This window comes from Cicer arietinum, chromosome 4 (assembly GCF_000331145.2).
Source record: "Cicer arietinum cultivar CDC Frontier isolate Library 1 chromosome 4, Cicar.CDCFrontier_v2.0, whole genome shotgun sequence".
Taxonomy (NCBI): domain Eukaryota; kingdom Viridiplantae; phylum Streptophyta; class Magnoliopsida; order Fabales; family Fabaceae; genus Cicer; species Cicer arietinum.
This window is the reverse complement of record NC_021163.2, coordinates 53,628,034-53,650,426: the sequence shown is the minus strand read 5'-3', so window position 1 is coordinate 53,650,426 and position 22,393 is coordinate 53,628,034. Positions and strand designations below refer to the sequence as shown.

Sequence of the window (22,393 nt, the reverse complement as noted above, 5' to 3'; positions counted from 1 at the left end):
ATTATAATTTAATAACTATTTTAACCTATATTTTATTTATGGTAAATTGGTCGCCTGCCTTTATTATTAATTATTAATATATTTTTTTTGGAACATGTTTGTAAAGAGACGTACAAACTAGTTTGTTTAAGATTTTTGTTAAAAAGATTTTATAATATTTTACTTTTTTGTTATAATTTATTTAAAAATAGTTTTAAATAATTTATTTAAAATATTATTTTCAATATTTTTTATTTACTACAATTTTTAAAAATAATTAAAATAAAAAACTATTTTGATAAGATTTTCATAAAAATTATTTTAAAAATATATTTGTTATCATATCAAAATCTATAGAAATAATTATTTAAATTATTAAATATCAAAATTACTTTTATTGATTAATAAAAAATAAATCTAAAATAATTTATAGTATCTAAATAAGTTTTAAAAATAATCGCTTTAAAAAATATAAAATCTAAAATTAGTTTTTGAAAAATCTTAAACCAACAAAGGCCGTTATTTAATTGGGAAAAACCCTGCCTTGATAAGCAAGTTGTTGGGTGGGTTTACTCTAAAGAAAAGATAGAAACAGTAGCCGCTTGAGTGAGGAATATGAACGTGAAGAATCCATCGACGGCAACAGTAATGGCTGTGTAACCAACTTCTAAATCCTTTATCACTAAACCCTAATTGAACATCATATTAATAAATACGTAACTAACTTGTAGCACTTCGTTTAACATTACCATTACAATGATGAAGAGAAAAAACGGAGGAGGAGGATCACTCCAACAAACCCTTCTCCACCGTATCAATTCCTGCAAATCTCGTTTCTCAACCGCCGAAGAAATCGTCAACCATCTCCGTTCAACTTACCCTACTTATCACCGAACCAAGTATCAATCACTCCTTCGATTCGCTCATCAAGCTCTAACTCACAATTCCACTAACAACCTTACTTCTGATTCTGATTCCAAAAAAGAAGATACAATGTTGACAAATACGGATTCTGATTCTGAAGATCCAATGTTGCAGAAGATGGAAGCTACGAGCAATCAGGGTTCGGTCTCTAACGGCGGTGGCGGTGGTGGTGTTGAGGCGAAGGGGGAAATTAAGAAAGAGCCAATGTTTGAGGATTTGGGTGGGATGAAGGAAATTTGGGAGGAATTGGAGATGGAATTGGTGTCATTGAGGTATCCTGAGGTGGGTAGAGAGATGGGAATAGGAATAACATCTGGCATTTTGTTGCATGGACCACCTGGTTGTGGGAAGACTAGACTTGCTCATGCTATTGCTAATGAAACTTCTCTTCCTTTTTATCCTATTTCAGCTACTCAATTAGTTTCTGGAGTCTCAGGTATATATATTTATTTTTATATTATTTAAACCTTCTAAATTTAATTTCTCCATCATTCACTTCTATTTTTATATATTACCTCTGTAGCTAAAAATAGGATCTTGTTGACTAACAGCTTCTTTGTTTGTTCCAACTTTCCAAAAACAAAATAGAATGAGAAGCTGGTTTGAGTAGCTTCTCATGAAAAATCTGTTTTGATAACCAATTATCAAAGAGAATCAGGGGTATGTTGTAAAGAAATAATTAATGCAGTTGAACTTGAAAATTGAAAGAGAGTCATGGTCTTATATTTAGAGATGAATGTACAATGTAGTAATACTCTTCTTAAGACTCTGTTTCTTTTGCTTATGAAAAACTTATTTGGAGAGTGCTTTTGGTGAATTTATGTAAACAACTTACCACATTTCATACTTTGTTTTAAGTTAATTTTGATAAGCACAAATCAATAGCTTATAGTTTTCTCGTTGAAGGTACAATTACCTTACACATAAACACTTACTTATAAGCGCTTAATAGCTGATTGTAGGATAAACGCTTAAATAAGTTGTTGTTCCAAACACACCTTAAGTTTATGCTGCCCGAGCTTTTCAATTAAAATAAAATTATGATTATTCTCTTATGAAGGTCTGTTTACGAAGAAATTGAGTCACATAAGCTAATTTCAATTTATATATTATGAATGAAATGTGTTGTTTTTATAAAATTAGTTTGGTATTTCTATTTGTATGAATACATGTCAAGATATTGCATTCATTATCTTTGTCTGAGAATGAAGTTTCAAATTATTTAACTAGCAGCTGCAGAATGCTTCTGCATTTGTTATTGCAAATTGGTAACTGTCATTGATTGCACTACTATTATGAGATGATTTTTTCAGAACTTTTTTCTTCAATGTTTTGTTGTATCTTTCTTAATTAGGTGCATCTGAAGAAAATATTAGAGAGCTTTTCTCTAAAGCAAAAAGGACTGCTCCATCCATTATCTTTATTGATGAGATTGATGCAATTGCTTCAAAACGAGAGAATGTACAGCGTGAAATGGAGAAACGAATTGTGACGCAATTAATGACTTGCATGGATCAAGTTGAGGATTCTGATAAACAACCTACTGGTCATGTTCTTGTAATTGGAGCTACAAATAGGCCTGATGCCCTTGACCCAGCTCTCAGAAGGCCTGGTCGGTTTGAACGTGAGATTCTTATTTCCATTCCTGACGAATCTGCTAGGGAGGAGATCCTTTCTGTGCTTACTCGTAATCTCAAAGTTGATGGTTCATTTGATCTGAAAAAAATAGCCAGGTCTACGCCAGGATTTGTTGGTGCTGATTTGACAGGTCTGACTAAAATGGCTGGTCATATGGCAATGAAGAGGCTAGTTAATGAAAAGAAATGTAAATCATCTCAGCCTGCTAAAGACCGGTGGAAGGAACCTTGGTCACCTGATGAAATAAATAAACTTGCCATCAAAATGTCTGATTTTGAGGTCCTCTAGATTTGTTTAGCACAAGTCCATTGTTATTGCAAGTCTTGAAAAATGTCTTATTCCTCAAATATTTTCGATTATTTATACAGGAAGCAGCTAAAATAGTGCAACCTTCGTTAAGAAGAGAAGGGTTCTCTTCCATTCCTGAAGTCAAATGGGAAGATGTTGGTGGGCTTGATTTTATAAGACAGAAGTTTAATGAAAATATCATAATGAGTATAAAAAATCCTGAAGATCGTGAGGTACTTTTTTAATACTACACTTTTTATGTAACTTCCGTTAATTAATGTGAACTCATGAATCAAGCAGTTTATAAAAAATAAAAGATCATTGTGGAAAATTTGACTTTTATAACTTTTCTATCCTTTTGATTATATAGCCACATCATTCGATTGAGTTTATCTTTTGGTAACTAAATAGTGAGATGTAGATGTAAGTAAAATGGTGATTAATGAATTTACGGGTACAGTTGTACAACCCGGAAGATTTTCAAATGCACATTAATCAATTTTTTGTATTTTATCATATCAACTCTTGTGTTGCTCATTTTTCACTGTTCAAATTCTTCCTCAAACTAGTTGTGAAAATTGGAGTAAAAATCATCTATATTTGTTTATATAATGAGCTCATTTTCGTAATGTCCCTTATCCGTTTAATAGTATTCACAAAATCTCTTATCAATAATTTGTTAGAATGTTCCCCAATTCTCTTACTAAACTTTATGTTATTATTTTAAAAATTAATAAATTGATTTTTGTCTTCACCGTTTAATTAAAAATTAGGGAAAGTTGTATGTGGTAGGATGACCACTGATAAGTTTTATTGAATTTCTTTATTTCAGGCATTTGGGTTGGATCTTGATCCAGGATTTTTGCTTTATGGGCCTCCAGGTTGTGGCAAAACACTGATTGCCAAAGCTGTTGCGAATGAGGCAGGAGCAAATTTTATTCATATTAAGGTCTGCCTTAATATCCATCCTTTTCTCATTAGTTTGGTTTATCGAATGTTCTGTCTTTACTCTTGATTCATGATTTTCTTAAAAAAAAATTAATTAATTGTTATTGTTGAATTTAGGGACCTGAGATTCTAGATAAATTTGTTGGAGCAAGTGAGCATTCAGTTCGGACATTATTTAGTCGGGCAAGGACATGTGCACCTTGTATACTTTTTTTCGATGAGGTTTGTGGTTCTCTTTCTCAAGAATGCTGGTTAACTCTAATGTTATATCAAGACAATAAATTTTTTTCATTTAAACTCTGAACTACTATTGAAAACTCTTGTCTAGAATTTCATATATTTGAAGGAACTATCCTGTTCCTGTACTACCATTGCAATATCCTGTGGAAGATTTATTTATTTTTTTCATTTTCAGGTGGATGCTTTGACAACAAAGCGTGGTAAAGAAGATGGAAAGGGGGTTATTGCAAGCCTATTAAATCAGGTCAAAAAAAATTTAGATTTTGGAATGAAAGAAACAATATTGTCATGCTGACTTATTATTAATCTTTTTAACAGTTGCTTCTTGAGTTAGATGGCGCAGATCGGCGTAAAGGTGTTTTTGTGATTGGTGCAACGAATAGGTACCTTTGGTTCATCATTTCTATTCTTTAATTAGTTTTTTTAATTTACATCAATGTTGTATTCACTCAGTTTCTCATTTTGTAGGCCTGATGTGATGGACCCTGCTATCTTACGACCAGGTAGGTTTGGTGAACTTCTTTATGTTCCTCTTCCAAGCCCAGACGAACGTGTTTTGATATTGGAAGCTCTTGCGAGGAAGAAGCCCGTCGATGCTAGTGTGGATTTAAATGCCATTGCAAGAATGGAAGCTTGCGAAAACCTTAGTGGCGCTGATCTTGCTGCATTGGTTTGTCTCTACTTTTTTTTTGTATTATCTTTGCTCTATTTTGATGATGTCTGATTCATCCTCACTTAGTTAATGTCATTGTGTATGTACATGTTGCTTTTTCTTTTTGTGAAATAGTGTATGTACATGTTCGATTATAGGTGGAGTATGAGGATTTCATCCTTGCTTTATTAGTAGTGATGTCATGTGTAAATCTGTGAGTACATGATTAATACTAGATTTTGGATCTGGCTCCCCTCCAGACAGCCATCCCACATTCACACATTCGGGATATCGGTGACCGTTTGATCAATATCGAACGGTTTAGATTCAAGATTTGGTATTGAGTTATAAAATAAAAATAAAAATTTGCATTTTGTAGATCGTCTGATATTGATCAGACGACCACCGATGTCTCCAAATGCATGAATGTGGGATTCCTTTGACAACATGGAATTCAATTGCTTTAGGTATGAGGGTAGTATGATAAGAAAAATAATAATTTTGGGGAGTTTGCTGATTTTCTTGTATATTCAGATGAACAAAGCAGCAACGACTGCTTTCATAGAGAAGGTGAAATCACCCAATAGAACTCTTGATGTATCGATCAAGACAAGCCATTTTGAGATAGCATTAAGGGAAGTCTCTCCCTCTGTATCGGAAAAGGTATGGTTTATTCTGCTAAATTTCTTTAACACATGAAAATTAATATCATTTGTTGCATAAATTAGTTTGAGATTTATATTGGAATTTATTCTGTTTTTTGGAGCAGCAAAGGGAGCACTATGAGCGTTTGTCACAGAGTCTTAAAGCAGCAGGGCAATGACTTTTTTTGTTAGGAGGCGAAAAATGTAGTGCCCCAAGTTGAATTGTTTTTTGGTATTAGGCCCTGGCCTTCAATATTAGCAAGATCATTATTTATTGGGGAAGAAATTGGTGCACTTTTCTTTATTTGGTATGCAGCAGCCTCCTTTCTCCATTCAAAATTTTGAAATCCAAATGGGTGTGAAAGTGTGGAAACTGTCATATGTGCTAGATAATGTAGTTATTAAATGATCAATAGAAAAATGATATTCTTGACTAGCTAGTGCAGCATGCAATATACAGTTAGATAGACAGATTGGAAAATACATGCAGAAAAACTAGTTTAATATATCAAATTTGATTATAGGCTACAGAAAATATGAAGTTTGATTTCACTGTTGGATTAAGAAAATCACGGTGAATCACTGTGATTTTATCAATATCTTAATATAAAATCATACGTAATGTAAAATCAAACGTGCACTTGAAAAATGAAATGAACGTTGATTAACTTCTTGGAATTTTATTACTTTAGATTATTTATTTCAATTGAGCTTGGAAAGTGGTGACATAATTAGACTTTTAATTTATAAGCATAAAATCTTAATAATAATGAATAGACTTCTGCGATTGTTATAAAAAAATGGAGAGGATATTTACAAGTATGAACTAATAAAGGAGTCAAGGGGAGTTGAAATATTCAAACAGTTTGTAGTTCGGAATCTGGACTGAGTAGGCGTTAATTGATGCCTCTTTTTTCACTGAACTCTACTCTATCAAAACGTTAATCTTTTTATTAAATTAATATTACTCTAAAATCTTGCTCATTAATGGTGAATATTTTCTTTTATACATGAATAACACTCTTGGTGACAAATGACTTAACAGTTAAAATTGAATGCAAGATTAAGAAAACACACTGCATTTATTTGAAGTTGATCACCCTGACAAATATATTAGTCTTTCAACACAATGATGTTAGATAATAAAGTTAATTTGGAAGATATGTGTTTGTTTTTATGCTTGTAATTTTTAAATTTTAGGAATTTCCTTGAAATTGTTGTCAGTGGTGCCTATCTAATTTAGCAAGAAATGTTCCTGATACACATACCATTCACAGCCTACTTGCAATTTGTTTGGTATGAAATATGTATAAGCTTGATTATAAGATTGACTAAGTTAAGATCGTTTGCGGTTGCTACACAACACAATAGACTACAGAGCCATTAGATCTAAATACAAAAGCAACTATAATCAGATCTAACGGCTTTGCAGCCCGCTGCACTTTGAACCAATGCACCTTTCTGATGACAACTTAAAAAACCAATTCATTTATCAACATCACTTTTCATCAATTCATCAACTATACAAACATGACCAGTCTCCTCAAAATTTAAATCAAAATGGCCTTAACTGAGATAGTCTTGAGAGCAATTTAGCACATGCAATATTTTCTCCAGCCATGAAAAATCTAGCTGAGAGACAGCAATATATATTACAGAAATTCAGAATCAGACAAAGATTACAAACTGAAAACTAGACAACAAAAAGAAAAAAAGGGGAAAAAATAGAAACAGTTTGGACAATCAAAATAAATATGAACAGAAAATTTGGTTCCTATGGAGAAACATGGATGACTGAAAACAATAATTTCTTTTTCCAGTATTCAGTTACCAGAAAAAAAAAATGGATACTCTACAACAGAGAAGAGTTAATGAGAGAAGCAAAGTAGTGTTCTCATTTTTGCTTTAGTGAGCCTTTTTTCGATTTCTTTAACTCCCACGGCGGTAAACAACCTTTATAGTGAGAGTGAAGAAACAACGAAGACATTGATACTTCCCTTTGAGGCATTGAGATTGATGACAAACAACTGAAGGCGGTTCGAAGTCTCTTTTTTTCGTTATCACACCCTTCAAAGTTTGGATCGTTCTGAACAGTGGAAGTTTTAAGGGCTTCAGGGAGTATGCAATTGCAAAAAGAACCTACAATGAAGAGAATAAATGATAAGCGGAACACTAGAGTCCATACAATTATTATACTTCGGTTGTTTTATAAACTGTTAAATGATAAGATAAGATTTTAGTATAAATTATTTTTAGACTATGTTTGGTAAATAGTAGCGGATGACAGATAAGCTAAGTGATAGTAAATGAACTTATAACAAATCACGGATAAGCTAGCTAATAGCAAATAAACTTATATCAGATAGCGGAAAGGTAGCTGATAACGGAGGTATATTGTTATTTGCACAATATGAGATAATTGCACCAAGATGTGGCAACAGAATTCAAAAGAATTATCAAAACGCGAGAAAGTGTATCTTGAATTTGAAAGCATGTCATTTATATAAATGTACCTATTCTTGCAAGACGATTGACCCATTTGGGTATAGAATTCCCTGTTAGCTTGTAACAAATATCTTCACAAAAATGGTTGCAGTTCTTGACAATCAAGTGATAACTATCACCATTGTAATTTGCAGACTGGTTCTCCATGAACTCGCGAATCTGGAATGGATCTAAGCTAGTAGTTCCCACGAAAATCGACTTCCGAAACTTGAATCCAGGGCACTGCCTTGGTTCAACCTCAAATACACCACTTGATGGATAGTCATGTGCTCCAAATGCATATTCTACTCCATAAACTGTCAGAGCATAGTAACTCCATCTTAGAAAATATTCATTGTCCAGAATTACAACTTTTTGCCATATAAAGAAAAAGATAAATTAATAGTAGTCACAAATATATAAATAATATGCACATGCATGTATATCCCTTTCTCTAAAATATAAAGATATATCAATTTACATATTTTCCTATGCATGTGATCAAACATTCATCATGTGGTCAAACATTCATCTAATCTGAGGGTGCATTAAAGTCACTAAACGATCTTTCAATAGTAGGTAGCATTGAAGGTTATTTGTCTCTCCATGATAATTAGAGGTCCGGGGATTAGGTAGCACAACTGGTTAGTTGAAACACTGGTGAAGGAGAAAATACTAATATAATAAGTAACATAATAACATTTGTCAATCCAAAAAAATATCTAATAATTATTAAATGATCAAACAATACAAAAAACCCAAATAGTGTAAGTTAATGGAAAGGGGAGTTTGTAGCTTGGAAACAAAACCATAAAAATAAAATCTTAACCAAAACTCCATGCACATAGTTTTTCAAAGTAAATATCCAAGTTAGACCTTGACGTTGTAGGACTGTATCAATCTAGAAATTTGTCTCTCTGTTGGTATTTGCAGAGACTAGAATGACATTGAGTTGATAATATTAGGGATGAGTTTGAAACTAAGTGAATAATGTAATGGATGTATTTGATAACAAATCCAGACATAGGAACGAAATTGATTAACATTTTTGCAACTCTAGATATAATTTTGAAAAATTAATAACCTGAGTGACTAGGTACAATCATACAATTTCAAGGACCAACCTGCATATTTGCTTTGGTTTTACATTTAAAAATACTTGTTTTGTCTATATACCAGAAAAGGTAATATAACTGCTAAGTAAACTGACCTTCAACCCCAGTGTGGAAAATACCAACACCTGCCCAATACATATAGCCATTTACTGTTGTCAAATCATACACATTGAGATACACAGGAGTGTTCCCAGGTTTGTTTCCAGCTGATTTCACTTTTGAGAATATGCAAAACGGTGTCACTGATTTGTCTTTGAGACGAAGTCGAACAATAGAAGGCCAACCATTTTTAAATCCTGATTTCATTTTACGAATGAACGAACGAACGAACGAACTCAGGAAGCACTCAATATCTATTTCCTACCTGCAGATACATGAACACAGAAAATAAAATCATTTGCATAACTATAATGTAACCAACAAAACATCAAAAGATAGCACATGATTTACTCTAAGAATTATGTATTACATAACTCAAATAAATAATGGCCAATACTTGTTTCATCTTGAACAAATTAACTGTGAAAGAAAGAGAAACTCTGCAGCCCTATAGTTTTTTCTAGTTAATATCATTACCAAAATTTATATATCATAATATGAAATCAAATGACATGTGAACTATTACTGTAAAACTCATATTTATTGCAATAATACTTCCATAACTACACATCACATGTCTTCCATTCAAAACTATTCAACACTTTATATGCAATATTGAGTAATCATGGAATGTTCATGTAATGACTTTATACTTTTTTGATATAAAGTTTGGGGTGTAGATCGAACTCTCGACCTCCTAATCACTCCACCCCTTAACTCCCTCACCCTAACCACCAAATCAACTTTATGTCCCCACATGCTGGTAATTGTGTTCACTTTATCAACATCTCACTCCTCCAGTTGCACCTTCATAGAAAACTGGATAGGATTTTGTTATTGCCATTAAGTCGAGTCTATACACCACTTGTCTTATCCACTTGAACAATTGATAAGGGGCAGTTACATGGTTCAACAAACTGTTTGAGAACCGTTAAATCCAGTAATTGAAATTTTCTCTACGTAGATCTAACGGTCTTCGTAGCTGCTGCACCATGCAACTGCTGTAGGGAATCCATTTTTCGATAAGAAGTCGTAAAAATGTTCTTATATGAAACAAAAAAGAAATGAATTATCTATTGAGAAGAATACAATAATTATCTATTTGAGAGAACTTGATCTCTCATAGTTTACAAATCTTCTTTTTGTATACAGTCCCCCCCTTTCCCTCTGTATAAACTTCCCTCTCTTACTGATTCAATCAACTAACTACCAATAATAACAACCACCAAAATTGTAAAGTAAGTAATAACACACTATTTCATATTATTTCTATAATTCAACTTAAACCATAATATTTTATATGCCATTTTTTATACCAATAATAACAACCATAAAAATTACTTATGAAGTAAAAAAGCATGGATATCTTTAATCTTGACATCTTTTTATATTTAAAAAATTGGAGAAGATTTGAACTCTGTTTGAGGTTACAAAGTCAAATTCAACTGAATTGACACCTCACAAACGTCTTGAATCTTGACATCATAGAATACAAACAATCAAGAAACAAAAAGTTCAATCTTAACAAAAACAAAAATCAACTCCAATCTTACATCATTAAGCCACCCAGATTCCACAGTAAAATGCCCATTTTTTCCTAAATTAACAAAAACCTAAATCTGATTAGTATAGAAATGGATTAGCAACATGGGAAATTCCAACTTCCAAGCCAAAAATTTAAAATAAATAAAACTAATATAATTTACAGGCTGGAATATTAAGGGTGGTTTGAGAAATATATTTCAAGATCTAACTGATATCTGATGGAAGAAGAAAAAAAAAGCAAAATATTAAGGAAAAAAGAAAAGAATATCAAGAGTATAGATCAGATTAGAAAACAAAAGAACAATATTTTGACAAAGATGAATAACATTAACAAACAATGAAGTAATTGATTTTCCATAAGCAAAACAATAATGAGGGAAAAATGAAGAAAATACATAAAACAACAAAGGAAAAATCAGCTAAAAATAAAATAAATTAATAAAAGGGTGAACAAGGTAAAACCATGGAAATAAAAAAGAGCAACAAACCTTTTAAGATGCAGAGGGAAGGAAGAAGAGAGATTGAAGTAAAGAACAGCACCAAAGTACTATGAATGAATTATTATTAGACATAGTTGTTTTTTGAAGAGAGAATGGAACAATGTGTGTGTCTCAAACTCACACATTGTTTTCTTAATAGCTGCTTCTTCTGACAAAAGAAGTGAAAGCTGGTTATGTTGTGTTGTGTAGAGTTATAGTAAGAGAGAAGACATAAACTACTTTGTCTTTTTTTTATGCTTAATGAGGAAATATAATCATAAATTAACCATTTTTTTGGAAAATGGGAAATTTTGAAAAGTGAAAAAAAAATGGACAAAGTTTTGCAACTCAAAAAGTGAAAACTGTGAAAGAAATTCTGTCAGGTTTTGACATTGACTGACATCATGGCATTGCGTTGAATGGTTGCTTATTCTCTCTCTCTCTCTTTCTCTTTATTGATCTTTGTTTCTTTTTCTTTTTTGAAATATGGTGTTTTTTTTTACTACCTCAATTTCATATTGAGTGTGAAGTTAGTAAAACAAAAATGTCTTGAAACAAAGGCAGATGCTAAAAAATGGTCCACAAATTCTAAGAGTAATAAATGTTTTAATGTGCCAAGTAGAACTTTATCTTCCTTCTTATCTTTAAGGTTGAGAAAGTGATTCCAATAGTGTTTTGTACAATAAGAATATTAGAAAATAAATTTGTATCTCTTAAAAATAATTTTGAAGAAATTATATGTTTATAAATTGTTCTCGATAATTGTTCAAATTTTTATTTTTCAAATTTTTTATTTTTTATTGTTAAGCGTTAATCTATAATAATTAATATGATGTGTTGGTTTAAACAATCATCTAAAATAAATATGGCTTATTTTGTTTTAAAATAATTGTCGTATTTGATTGTTTTACACATATTAAAAAAAATTATATACTTTATTTTTTTTATTATAATTGAGTCATTTGATGATTTCACATATATTAAAAAATATATACAAATAAAAAAAGAAAAAAAAACTACTTTTACCAATTATCATTTTTAAATATTAGTGTATCATTAATGACATAAATGCATAGTGAAAGACACTACATTGAAAATTATTCAAGTAATATTAATTAAATAATATGATGAGAAAATGAACATTAAAAAGTAAAATATACATTCATTTTGTGACTTTTTGTTGTTGTTGCAAATGTGTCATTTATTATAAGACAAAAGAAGTAATGAAATGTAATATTAATTTGAACATATGGGAGAGAGAGGGGAGAGTGAAATCTATTACTATTTACTTCGTTACATTTTAGTTGTTTGATTTGAATTGCACTTAGTTTTTAAAAAATAATTAATTTTGTTTATTTCAATAATAAAATAAATTTTATTTACTTAAACATTTTTAATAATTGCAGTTAGTTGAGAAACTAAATGAGTTAATATACAATAAATAAATGTATATTAACGAGAAAAAAGTTAATGTTATATTATAATTATAAAAGATAAATAATTTGAGACAGAAAAAAATAACAAATAAAAATTTAAAATGAAAAAGAGTATTCACTTCATTCCATAATCACTAAGTCATTTATAAAAAAAATATTATTTATCTCAAAATAGATAATTGTTTAATCTCAACTAATATGTTGCATTGATAAAAATAATTTAGTATAATTATTATTCTCTGTTTTTATTTGTATATTATTTTAATATATATATATATATATATATAATAGTCAAATAAATTTTTTTACTATTTTGTTGTCAGATAAATTATTTATAACAATGGTTGATATTATGGGATTAATAAGAATATATAGTTTTAAATAACTTTATGAATTTGTTTCTGTTTTTATCAATAAAGTCAATATAATTAAGCCGTATATCTTAGACCTTGTAGTTGTGTTTGAGTTTATTTACTATTTTTTCTATAAAAAAAATTATTTAATTTTTCAGTTATAAGCATCTATTAAGAAAAAATATTTGTCTCCCATAATAAATTATCTTTCAATTTATTATATACATTTATTGTTATTTTCTCAAATATATCCCTTATAAAAGTACTACCTTATCTTGAAAGCTAAAAAAACATGTTAAATATATTTATGTACCAATGATACTATTTTATAAATATCTACCCATAAAATAAATACATTAAATTCACTTTTTACCTTTGTTAGGAATAAGACTAAAAAAATAAAAAAGTCTCTATAAATAAATAGAGGTTGTATAAATTAACCAGATATAACACACTACGAATGGGGTACACTACGCGAAAAAACGGCTTTTACAGCGCTTTTTTTAAGCCATTTACAGCGCTTTTTCAAAAAAATAAGCGCTGTGGAAACGAGCGCTGTAAATGATACAACAGCGCTTTTATAAAAGCGCTATAAAACATGTAAATACAACGCGCGCTTGTTATGCACATTTTACAGCGCTTCTTCACAAAAAGCGCTGTAATATGCACCCCGTCATATGAGTTATGGGTGTGCATATTACAGCGCTTTCTCACAAAAGCGCTGTAATATGCCCACCCATAATTTCATATATGGGCGTACATATTACAGCGCTTTCTCGAAAAAGCGCTGTAATATGCACCCCGTCATATGAGTTATGGGTGTGCATATTACAGCGCTTTCTCACAAAAGCGCTGTAATATGCCCACCCATAATTTCATATATGGGCGTACATATTACAGCGCTTTCTCGAAAAAGCGCTGTAATATGCACCCCGTCATATGAGTTATGGGTGTGCATATTACAGCGCTTTCTCACAAAAGCGCTGTAATATGCCCACCCATAATTTCATATTATGGGTCTGCATTTTACAGCGCTTTTCTTGTACATATTACATATTATTTGGATGTCAAGACACGCCCCGTATTTACCAAGGCGTGGCTGACTTTTATTAGGAGCAGCAGCAGCAGCAGCGACCGATTTTCCCCGATCCAGATTTTTTGTTGCTGCAAGTTTTGCAGCTTTATTACCCTCCAGCCTTTGTAGTTTGGCAGCCCTATTAACCTCCAATTTTTGAGGTCTGCTGCCTTTTTTTGGCTGTAGGGGTGGTTTATTTATTTGGACCTACAAAAATGAGGTAAAATGTTAGTTTATTGAATCTGAAAAAATAAAAAACCTTAGGCAATAAATGTGACAAACCTTTTCGGGAGATGTAACTGATTTGTCCTTGGGAATCTTTTTTTCGAGGGCAACAAGGTGTGTGGGCCATGCCACGTAACTGCCAATAGCGTCGCTTAAGAACTTCATATCTCCATCGTTGTCCGGTATGGGCAACGGTGCAGTTGGTTCGAAAGCAACCGTAGGCGATACTTTGACATGGCCCGCGGGGATCGGAATATTGTGCAATACTTCTCCCGAAGTATTGTGCAATATTCCTTTTCCCACCTTCCGTTGAGTCGGCGAGGACAAGTATAGGACACATGTAGTGACACCCTACATCAATAGTTAAAACATAAGTACAGTTAATATATAAGTTTGTTTAATACATAAGTAATTACATAAGCAAGTAAGTAGTAAGTAATTAATTACCTCGGGAATACTCTTCAAACCGACGTTGCAACTCCCGGTTTCACTCTCCATTTGTATTTCAGGTTGGAGCTGAACCGGAAGTTGCTTGTCTTTATTCGTATTCACCAAGAGTGCCACTTGCTCCGATAAGATTCTGAGCTTCTCTAATACTTCCTCGTTGGAAGGTTTTTGGCGCTTCTCTTGAGGAAAAAAGCTTTTGGGAGTTACGCCAAATCCTTTCCCCCTCACTCGACCGGAATACTCAGGGACATTAAACACTTTCCCAAGAATGTCCCTGCACGTATCCTTGTTGCCCTCTTGAGTTTCAGAACTTTGTTCAATAGTTTCCTAAAATACATGTAACATTAAAAAGATAAGTTCAATAGCATTTTTAAAATACAATATTAAAAAATATTAAAGTGATAATATACTTACACAAAGTTCTACAACTTTCTTGACATTTTCATTATCAACCACTCCTTCTTTGTTAACACGCGCTTCCTTCCATAAGATATGACGACCCAAGGGTTGATCGGCTTGGGTGTCTTTTCTCTATTCGTTAAAATCATAAACAAAATAATACAAATTAGTTACACACTATAGTTTATAATACAAATTACAAGTGATGTTTAATTACTTACAATTTTTTGTTCAAGGCGTGCATATCCCATACGTGATTTCTTGTATGGGTGTTTTGGGTTGCTTGCCCGTTCGCGATTTGCCTTACTAATATTCTATATAAAAAAAAAATAGCAATTGTGTAAAAATTTAAAATACGCTACGAATATGAATAATAAAACACAAATGCTAATAAATTAATCACTTACGACAAACGCCGGGTCAGAACGTTTGGAAACAAATGCACTCCATTCATCCTTTGATATATAATGTTGATATATCTTTGGAGGTTCAGCATTTGTGTTTCCTTCTCTATCTTTTAGATAGAAATTTGAGAGATGGGATCTAAATCCACGATGGATTTTCCCAGCAACTCTCAAAACATATGACTTTCGTTCCTCATCAAGAACAAAAGTGGTCTGCAATGAAAACAATTATAAGTAATGTATTTTACAGAAAAAAAATTATAAATGACAAAAGAGTAGATCAAAATATTTACTTGAATGTCATTCCAGATGATATCTTTGGCATCCTTCAACGCCTTATCTCTCCAGTTGTCTATTGTTATTGGGACATTTTGACGAACAACAGCCCCAATGTAGCTTACAAACATGGAGCTGTTGGGGTCAACTGGCTGACCACTCTCGTTCCAGCCAACCTAATAAACTCATATAGTAAGTACATGCCCTAAACCCTAAAAAAAGATAAAAAAACACACAGCAAACAGAGTATATATAGTATACCTCAAATTTAATGCCACTGCTCCGTGCTTTAATCACCCTTTGCATGATAGTTGCACCACGTTTGACTTCTTTTTCGTAAGTCTTAGAGGTGCCAACTTCTTCATTTTGAACTTCTAAATCTTTGTTTGTATCCATTTAACTACAACAAGTTCAACATGCACTTTAGTATAACATCAACAAGCTCAACATGGATCATGCATTATTATAAACAAACTCAACATGTATCAGTATATCTTAAAAAAGCTCAACATGCATTCTAATGATTACAAAAATTTAATAACATCAATACCTGAATAATGATGGTTCGAAGAAAGACGAAATGCAAAGAAAAGAGGGTTTGCAGAAAGTTCACAGAAATATGGTTCACAGAAATACGGTTTGAAGAAATACGTAATGAGGGTTACGTATTTCAATGAAAATATATTGTGTGAAATGGGAGAGATGATCTTGGATGGAAATAAGGTTCGAAATGAAGGAGATGATCGTGGAAATAAGGTTCGTAAAGGACGGGATGATAGGGTTTGCAAAAGAAGAGAAGAAATGAAGGTTGAGATGAAGGTTACGTAATGAAGAGGAAACTGAAGAGGTAACTGTTATATATACGTAACACTTTTACAGCGCTTTTTATAAGCCTTTTACAGCGCTTATTTTGTAAAGCGCTCTAAAAGGCTTCTTTAGTTAAATTTTTAAAAGGCTCTTTTACAGCGCTTTTTTCAAATAAGCGCTGTAAAAGACCTCCGTGTGTTATTATGTTATTTGAATGCCTTTTACAGCGCTTTTTTCAAATAAGCGCTGTAAAAGACCTCCGTGTGTTATTATGTTATTTGAATGCCTTTTACAGCGCTTTTTTCAAATAAGCGCTGTAAAAGACCTCCGTGTGTTATTATGTTATATGAATGCCTTTTACAGCGCTTTCACACATAAGCGCTCTAAAAGGCTTCTTTAGTTAAATTTTTAAAAGGCTCTTTTACAGCGCTTTTTTCAAATAAGCGCTGTAAAAGACCTCCGTGTGTTATTATGTTATATGAATGCCTTTTACAGCGCTTTCACACATAAGCGCTCTAAAAGGCTTCTTTAGTTAAATTTTTAAAAGGCTCTTTTACAGCGCTTTTTTCAAATAAGCGCTGTAAAAGACCTCCGTGTGTTATTATGTTATTTGAATGCCTTTTACAGCGCTTTTACACATAAGCGCTCTAAAATGTCTCTTTATGTTAATTTTAAGAGGCTCTTTTACAGCGCTTTTCCCAAATAAGCGCTGTAAAAGACCTCCGTGTGTTATTATGTTATATGAATGTTTTTTAAAGCCTTTTACAGCGCTTTTCCACATAAGCGCTCTAAAATGTCTCTTTATGTTAATTTTAAAAGGCTCTTTTACAGCGCTTTTTCCAAATAAGCGCTGTAAAAGGCCTTATTGTTTTTGTGTTTTGTTATGTTATGTTATTTTTTAAACAAGCTCAACATGCATGCAAAACCCACATAGTAGTAACTGGTCACCACAAAAATCCCTTCCTCTTCACCAAACTCTTCTCCTTTTATGCATCTTCTTCACAAACATCAAAGCTTACTCTTTCACAATTCAATCTCCACCTCAACACCCTTTTTATCTCTTTACATTCTCTTTCCTTCTTAAATCGAAACTTAATTGGTATTCAGGATCATTGCCATGTTGCGAAAAATGGGTTTGTGTCTGGTGTTTTTGGGGATTCCCATGATGCGTACAAGGTGTTTGAAGAAATGGGTTTGTGTCTGATGTTTTTTGGATTCCCATGATGCGTACAAGGTGTTTGAAGAAATGGGTTTGTGTCTGATGTTTTTTGGATTCCCATGATGCGTACAAGGTGTTTGAAGAAATTAGGTGTCTGATGAATATTATTTTTAAAGCTTTTTTACAGCGCTTTGTCAAATAAGCGCTGTAAAATGTCTTTTTTACTCACTTTCAAAAGAGTCGTTTACAGCGCTTTGTGTGAAAAGCGCTGTAAAAGGTATAAAACACTCATTATTTTATTTTTAAAAGGATCTTTTACAGCGCTTTTTAAGATAAGCGCTGTAAAATGTCTCTTTATTTTATTTTTGTGTTTGGTTTATTTGGGTTGGGATGACATTAAAAACATTTTTATCATTGTTTATTGGATTAAAAATATTGTTATCATTGTCTTTATCACAATACTTTAGGAGATGATGAATTATTAGAAATGAGTATTCTGAAGAATCTATATATATATATGCACTGAGCAAAAGAGAATCTCTCTATTCAGTTCAGTTCAGTTCATGTAAATTACTAATTTATATTCAGTTCAGTTCATGTAAATCAAGCTAAATATAAAACACTCATTGTTACATGAACTTGGTATAAAACACTCAAATCAAGCTAAATATAAGCAGAAAATAAATTAATCAGAAAATAAATTAATCAGAACTTAGTATAAAACACTCAATTCAGATTACATGCATATTTACAATAACACAGTTCAGATTACATGCATAGCTTATATAAAACAATTAAACATATATATACATTAAGATGCCCTTCTTCTTTTCCTGGTGACATTCACATTTGTTTGTCCATTTACAATACGAAACGATGGATTAATCCAAATTCCCTCATCATGATCATCTCTAAGATATAAACCATCATCAGTTGAATCAATTTCATGTGGTTGTTGTGATGTTGCAAATAAAAGATCATTACCAACATCTTCATCATTATTGTTATCATCACTTATTTTATTGGTCGATAGGACAACAGACCATTTATCATTAGAAGGATCAGTGACATAAAACACTTGTTGAGCTTGCGACGCTAAAATAAAAGGCTCGTCTTTGTATCCCACCCTATTAAAATCGACAAGCAAGAATCCTGACTCATCAATCCGAACGCCATTATTATTATCGACCCACTTGCAACCAAATATGGGAACACGAAACATTGTGTAGTCTAACTCCCATATGCGCTCGATAACCCCAAAATATGATAGATTTGCATATATTGGGTTTTTGTCTTTTGCACTTGAGACATGCATCGCTTCAGCTACGAGAGTGACTCCACTATTTTGCATAGTGGTCTGATCATCTTGTTCTTTGGTATAAAATGTGTAGCCGTTAATAACATAACCAGTGTAAGAAAAGACATGTAAGCTCGGACCATTTGCTAGCCACCTCAATCTATTTGAAATTGATCCGGGGTCTATATCAAATTTTGACATTATGTGATTTTTTAACCATGTTACAAAACTTCGATTGTGCTCTCGAGTTATCCAATTTTGATTCCTATTCATGTTCAAACGAGATAACTGATCAATGTGTATTGTAACATACGGTTGAACCTCATCATCATTGTGCAGAACATACAATTGTGCCTGCTCCCATTCTGTCCTTGATATAGTCAGTAGTCTCCTTCCAGTTATCCCTTCTCCTGATAGTCTTCCCGAATGACGAGACATGGGAAGCCCTATGGATTCAACATTGGACAGATATTCAGTACAAAATTCAGCAGCCTCTTCAACAATGTATCGTTCAGCAATACAACCTTCTGGTCGACTTCTACTTTTTACGTACCCTTTTAATATTTTCATATATCGTTCTATCGGATACATCCATCTCATATAAGCTGGCCCACAAAGTTGTGTCTCCTTAACCAGATGAACAGTAAGGTGAACCATTATATCAAAAAACGATGGTGGGAAATACATTTCAAGCTCACACAAAGTAACAACAATTTCCCTCTGCAATGTCGGTAATTTCTGAGGGTCGATCACTTTACTACAAATTTCCCTGAAGAAGAAACATAATCTAGTTAAGGCTAGTCGAACTTTTTCAGGTAAAATGGAACGTATACCTATTGGTAGCAAATGCTCCATTATAATATGACAATCATGGGTCTTCAAACCTTTTAACTTGAGGTCTTTCATACAAACCAAATTTTTAATGTTCGAAGAGTATCCTTCTGGAACTTTAACTTCGTGTAGAAATTTACATAAAACAATTTTTTCCTTTCTAGATAGAGTATGAGCGGCTGGAGGTAGATATGTGCGATTTCCTTTCTTTACTGGAGCCAGTTCATTTCTTATTCCCATATCGACCAAGTCCAATCTTGCATTGACGCCATCTTTAGACTTTCCTGGAACATTGAGTAACGTACCAATAACACTTTCAAATACATTTTTTTCAATATGCATCACATCGAGGAAATGTCTTACATACAATGACTTCCAATATGGCAATTCAAAGAAAATTGACTTTTTCTTCCACCCAGTTTTCACCAGCTCTCCCGCAAAAGGTTTGCCAAATTTATTGGTCAAACCTTGTACTTTTTCAAGTATTTGATATCCAGTCGGTGCTAAAGGAGCTTTACCTTCCTCTGATTTTCCATTGAATGCATTTCTCCACCCACGATACTGATGACTATAAGGTAAAAATCTACGATGTCCAAGAAACACATTCTTCTTACAATGTTTCAACCGCATCCAATTTGTACTCTCTTCACATATAGGACATGCACACTGACCTTTAATGCTATATCCTGATAAATTACCATATGCTGGAAAATCATTAATTATGCCGAACAACATAACCCTTAAATTGAAACATTCTTTCTTATACCCATCATAAACTTCCACACCTGTCTCCCACATACTTTTTAAATTTTCGATTAGAGGAGTCAAGTATACGTCGATATCATTCCCCGGTTGTTTGGGTCCAGAAATTAACAGAGACAACATCATAAACTTACGCTTCATACATAACCATGGAGGTAGGTTATATATTACCAAAATCACAGGCCACGTGCTATGTGAGATGCTTTGAAGACCATGTGGATTCATTCCATCAGTAGAAAGTGCAAGTCTTAGATTTCTTGACTCTATCCCGAATTCAGGATACTCGTGATCAATTTTTGCCCATTGTGGGGAATCTGCAGGGTGTCGAAACATTCCATCTCTAATTCTTTCATCTGCATGCCATGTCAAGTGTTTTGAATCTTCTTCACTGCGATACATGCGCCTAAATCTTGGTATTATAGGAAAATACCACACGACTTTTGCTGGAGTAGATTCTTTCTTCTTATATCGAGAGACATTGCATTTCGGACACGCCTTAAGTAGTTCATATTCGTTTCGAAATAAAATGCAATCGTTAGGACACGCATGAATCCTTTCGTAACTCATTCCAATAGAACACAAAATCCGTTTAGCCTCGTAGGTTCGACTGGGAAGTTCATTATCATCTGGCAACATATCTTTTATGAGTGTTAATAATTCCGTAAAGCTTTTATCAGACCATCCATTACTCGCTTTTAAGTTGTACAACTTTAATATCGCTGACAGTCTTGTGAATTTAGTACAACCATTATATAATTCTTTCTCTGCATCACTCAACAAACTTTCAAACATTTTAGGACAATCTCGAAGATCTTCTTCAACTGCTTTTGCAATCTCATCAACTCGGTCCGGCTCATATGTATCTGTATCGAAATCAGTTGAAGCATATGTAGAACTATTCTCAAAATTAATGTTTCCTTTTTTTTTCTCACCATGTCTTATCCAACATGTGTAGCTTTGATCAATTCCATTACATACTAGATGTCCTTCTAATTCATCTTCTCTAACACGTTTTCCAAAACAACATTTTAAACAAGGACAAACTACTCTATTTGGATCTTTTGCATTCTTCACTGCAAACTCAACAAACTCCTTCACTCCAATTTCATACTCTTTTGACAATCGATTGGCTGAAATCCATTTCCTATCCATATTATACCACCTATATAAATGCAGTAACAAAAATAATAAGCTTTCAAAACATATCAACAAGTTTCAAAAAGAAACCAATATCAACTAAAAATTTCAAAACAGAACAGATCATGTGGTATGAGTTTTTGACAATTTTTGACAATTTCAAAACAGAACAGATCATGTGGTATGAGTTTTTGACAATTTTTGACAATTTCAAAACATAACAGATCATGTGTAAAAAATACCTTAGACAACGTAGATGGCCGCACAGTACGTAGAGGATATTAGGGTTCGCAACGTATATAATTATTTGAAAGATGTAGAGGATATGAGGGTTTCCAACGTATATAATTATTTGAAAGATGTATTTTACAGCGCTTGTGAAAAAAGCGCTATAATAGGTAGTTAAATTCAATGAAAGCGCATGTGTTTTACAGCGCTTGTGACAAAAGCGCTGTAATAAGTAGTTAAATTCAATGAAAGCGGATGTGTTTTACAGCGCTTGTGAAAAAAGCGCTGTAATAGGTAGTTAAATTCAATGAAAGCGCATGTGTTTTACAGCGCTTGCGAAAAAAGCGCTGTAACACATTTACGAAAGCGCTTCCGTTTACAGCGCTTTTTTGACAAGCGCTGTGAAATCCTTATAACGTGATGCGCAAACGTTATATGACCTACTACAGCGCTTGTTTTACAGCGCTTTACATAAAAAGCGCTGTAATAGGTTCCGTTATTTTTAAAATATAATTACAACAG

At 32.6% G+C, this 22,393-nt stretch overlaps 3 protein-coding genes across 5 annotated transcripts; 1 reads left to right on the top strand and 2 right to left on the bottom strand.

Moving 5' to 3' along the window:
• Window positions 1-522: 522 nt before the first annotated feature.
• On the top strand, window positions 523-5,749 carry LOC101492430 (cell division control protein 48 homolog C-like). 2 transcript variants are annotated; one of them, XR_012162759.1, is made up of 10 exons: window positions 523-1,339; window positions 2,258-2,820; window positions 2,910-3,062; window positions 3,662-3,778; window positions 3,895-3,999; window positions 4,193-4,261; window positions 4,336-4,400; window positions 4,486-4,520; window positions 4,604-4,687; window positions 5,204-5,332. XR_012162759.1 is itself a non-coding variant. In XM_004498133.4 (10 exons), exons 1-10 carry the CDS (start codon window positions 736-738, stop codon window positions 5,490-5,492), a joined length of 2,061 nt encoding a protein of 686 aa, XP_004498190.1. In that variant the 5' UTR covers window positions 525-735; the 3' UTR covers window positions 5,493-5,749. The 2 variants fall into 2 exon arrangements, 1 of the variants encoding a protein (XP_004498190.1); XM_004498133.4 differs by adding an exon at window positions 5,439-5,749 and having other exon boundaries at window positions 525-1,339; window positions 4,486-4,687.
• Window positions 5,750-6,894: 1,145 nt separating this feature from the next.
• LOC101492763 (deSI-like protein At4g17486) lies at window positions 6,895-11,290 on the bottom strand. Of its 2 annotated transcripts, XM_004498135.4 has the most exons (5): window positions 11,045-11,290; window positions 10,565-10,608; window positions 9,008-9,276; window positions 7,827-8,114; window positions 6,895-7,452 (listed from the first exon to the last, which is right to left on the bottom strand). In XM_004498135.4, exons 3-5 carry the CDS (start codon window positions 9,216-9,218, stop codon window positions 7,208-7,210), a joined length of 744 nt encoding a protein of 247 aa, XP_004498192.1. In that variant the 5' UTR covers window positions 9,219-9,276; window positions 10,565-10,608; window positions 11,045-11,290; the 3' UTR covers window positions 6,895-7,207. The 2 variants fall into 2 exon arrangements, with proteins under 2 accessions (XP_004498192.1, XP_004498191.1); XM_004498134.4 differs by lacking the exon at window positions 10,565-10,608 and having other exon boundaries at window positions 11,045-11,288.
• LOC140920111 (uncharacterized) lies at window positions 9,266-22,072 on the bottom strand. The gene is made up of 3 exons (XM_073367433.1): window positions 21,886-22,072; window positions 20,530-21,668; window positions 9,266-9,276 (listed from the first exon to the last, which is right to left on the bottom strand). Exons 2-3 carry the CDS (start codon window positions 21,656-21,658, stop codon window positions 9,266-9,268), a joined length of 1,140 nt encoding a protein of 379 aa, XP_073223534.1. The 5' UTR covers window positions 21,659-21,668; window positions 21,886-22,072.
• Window positions 22,073-22,393: the final 321 nt, after the last annotated feature.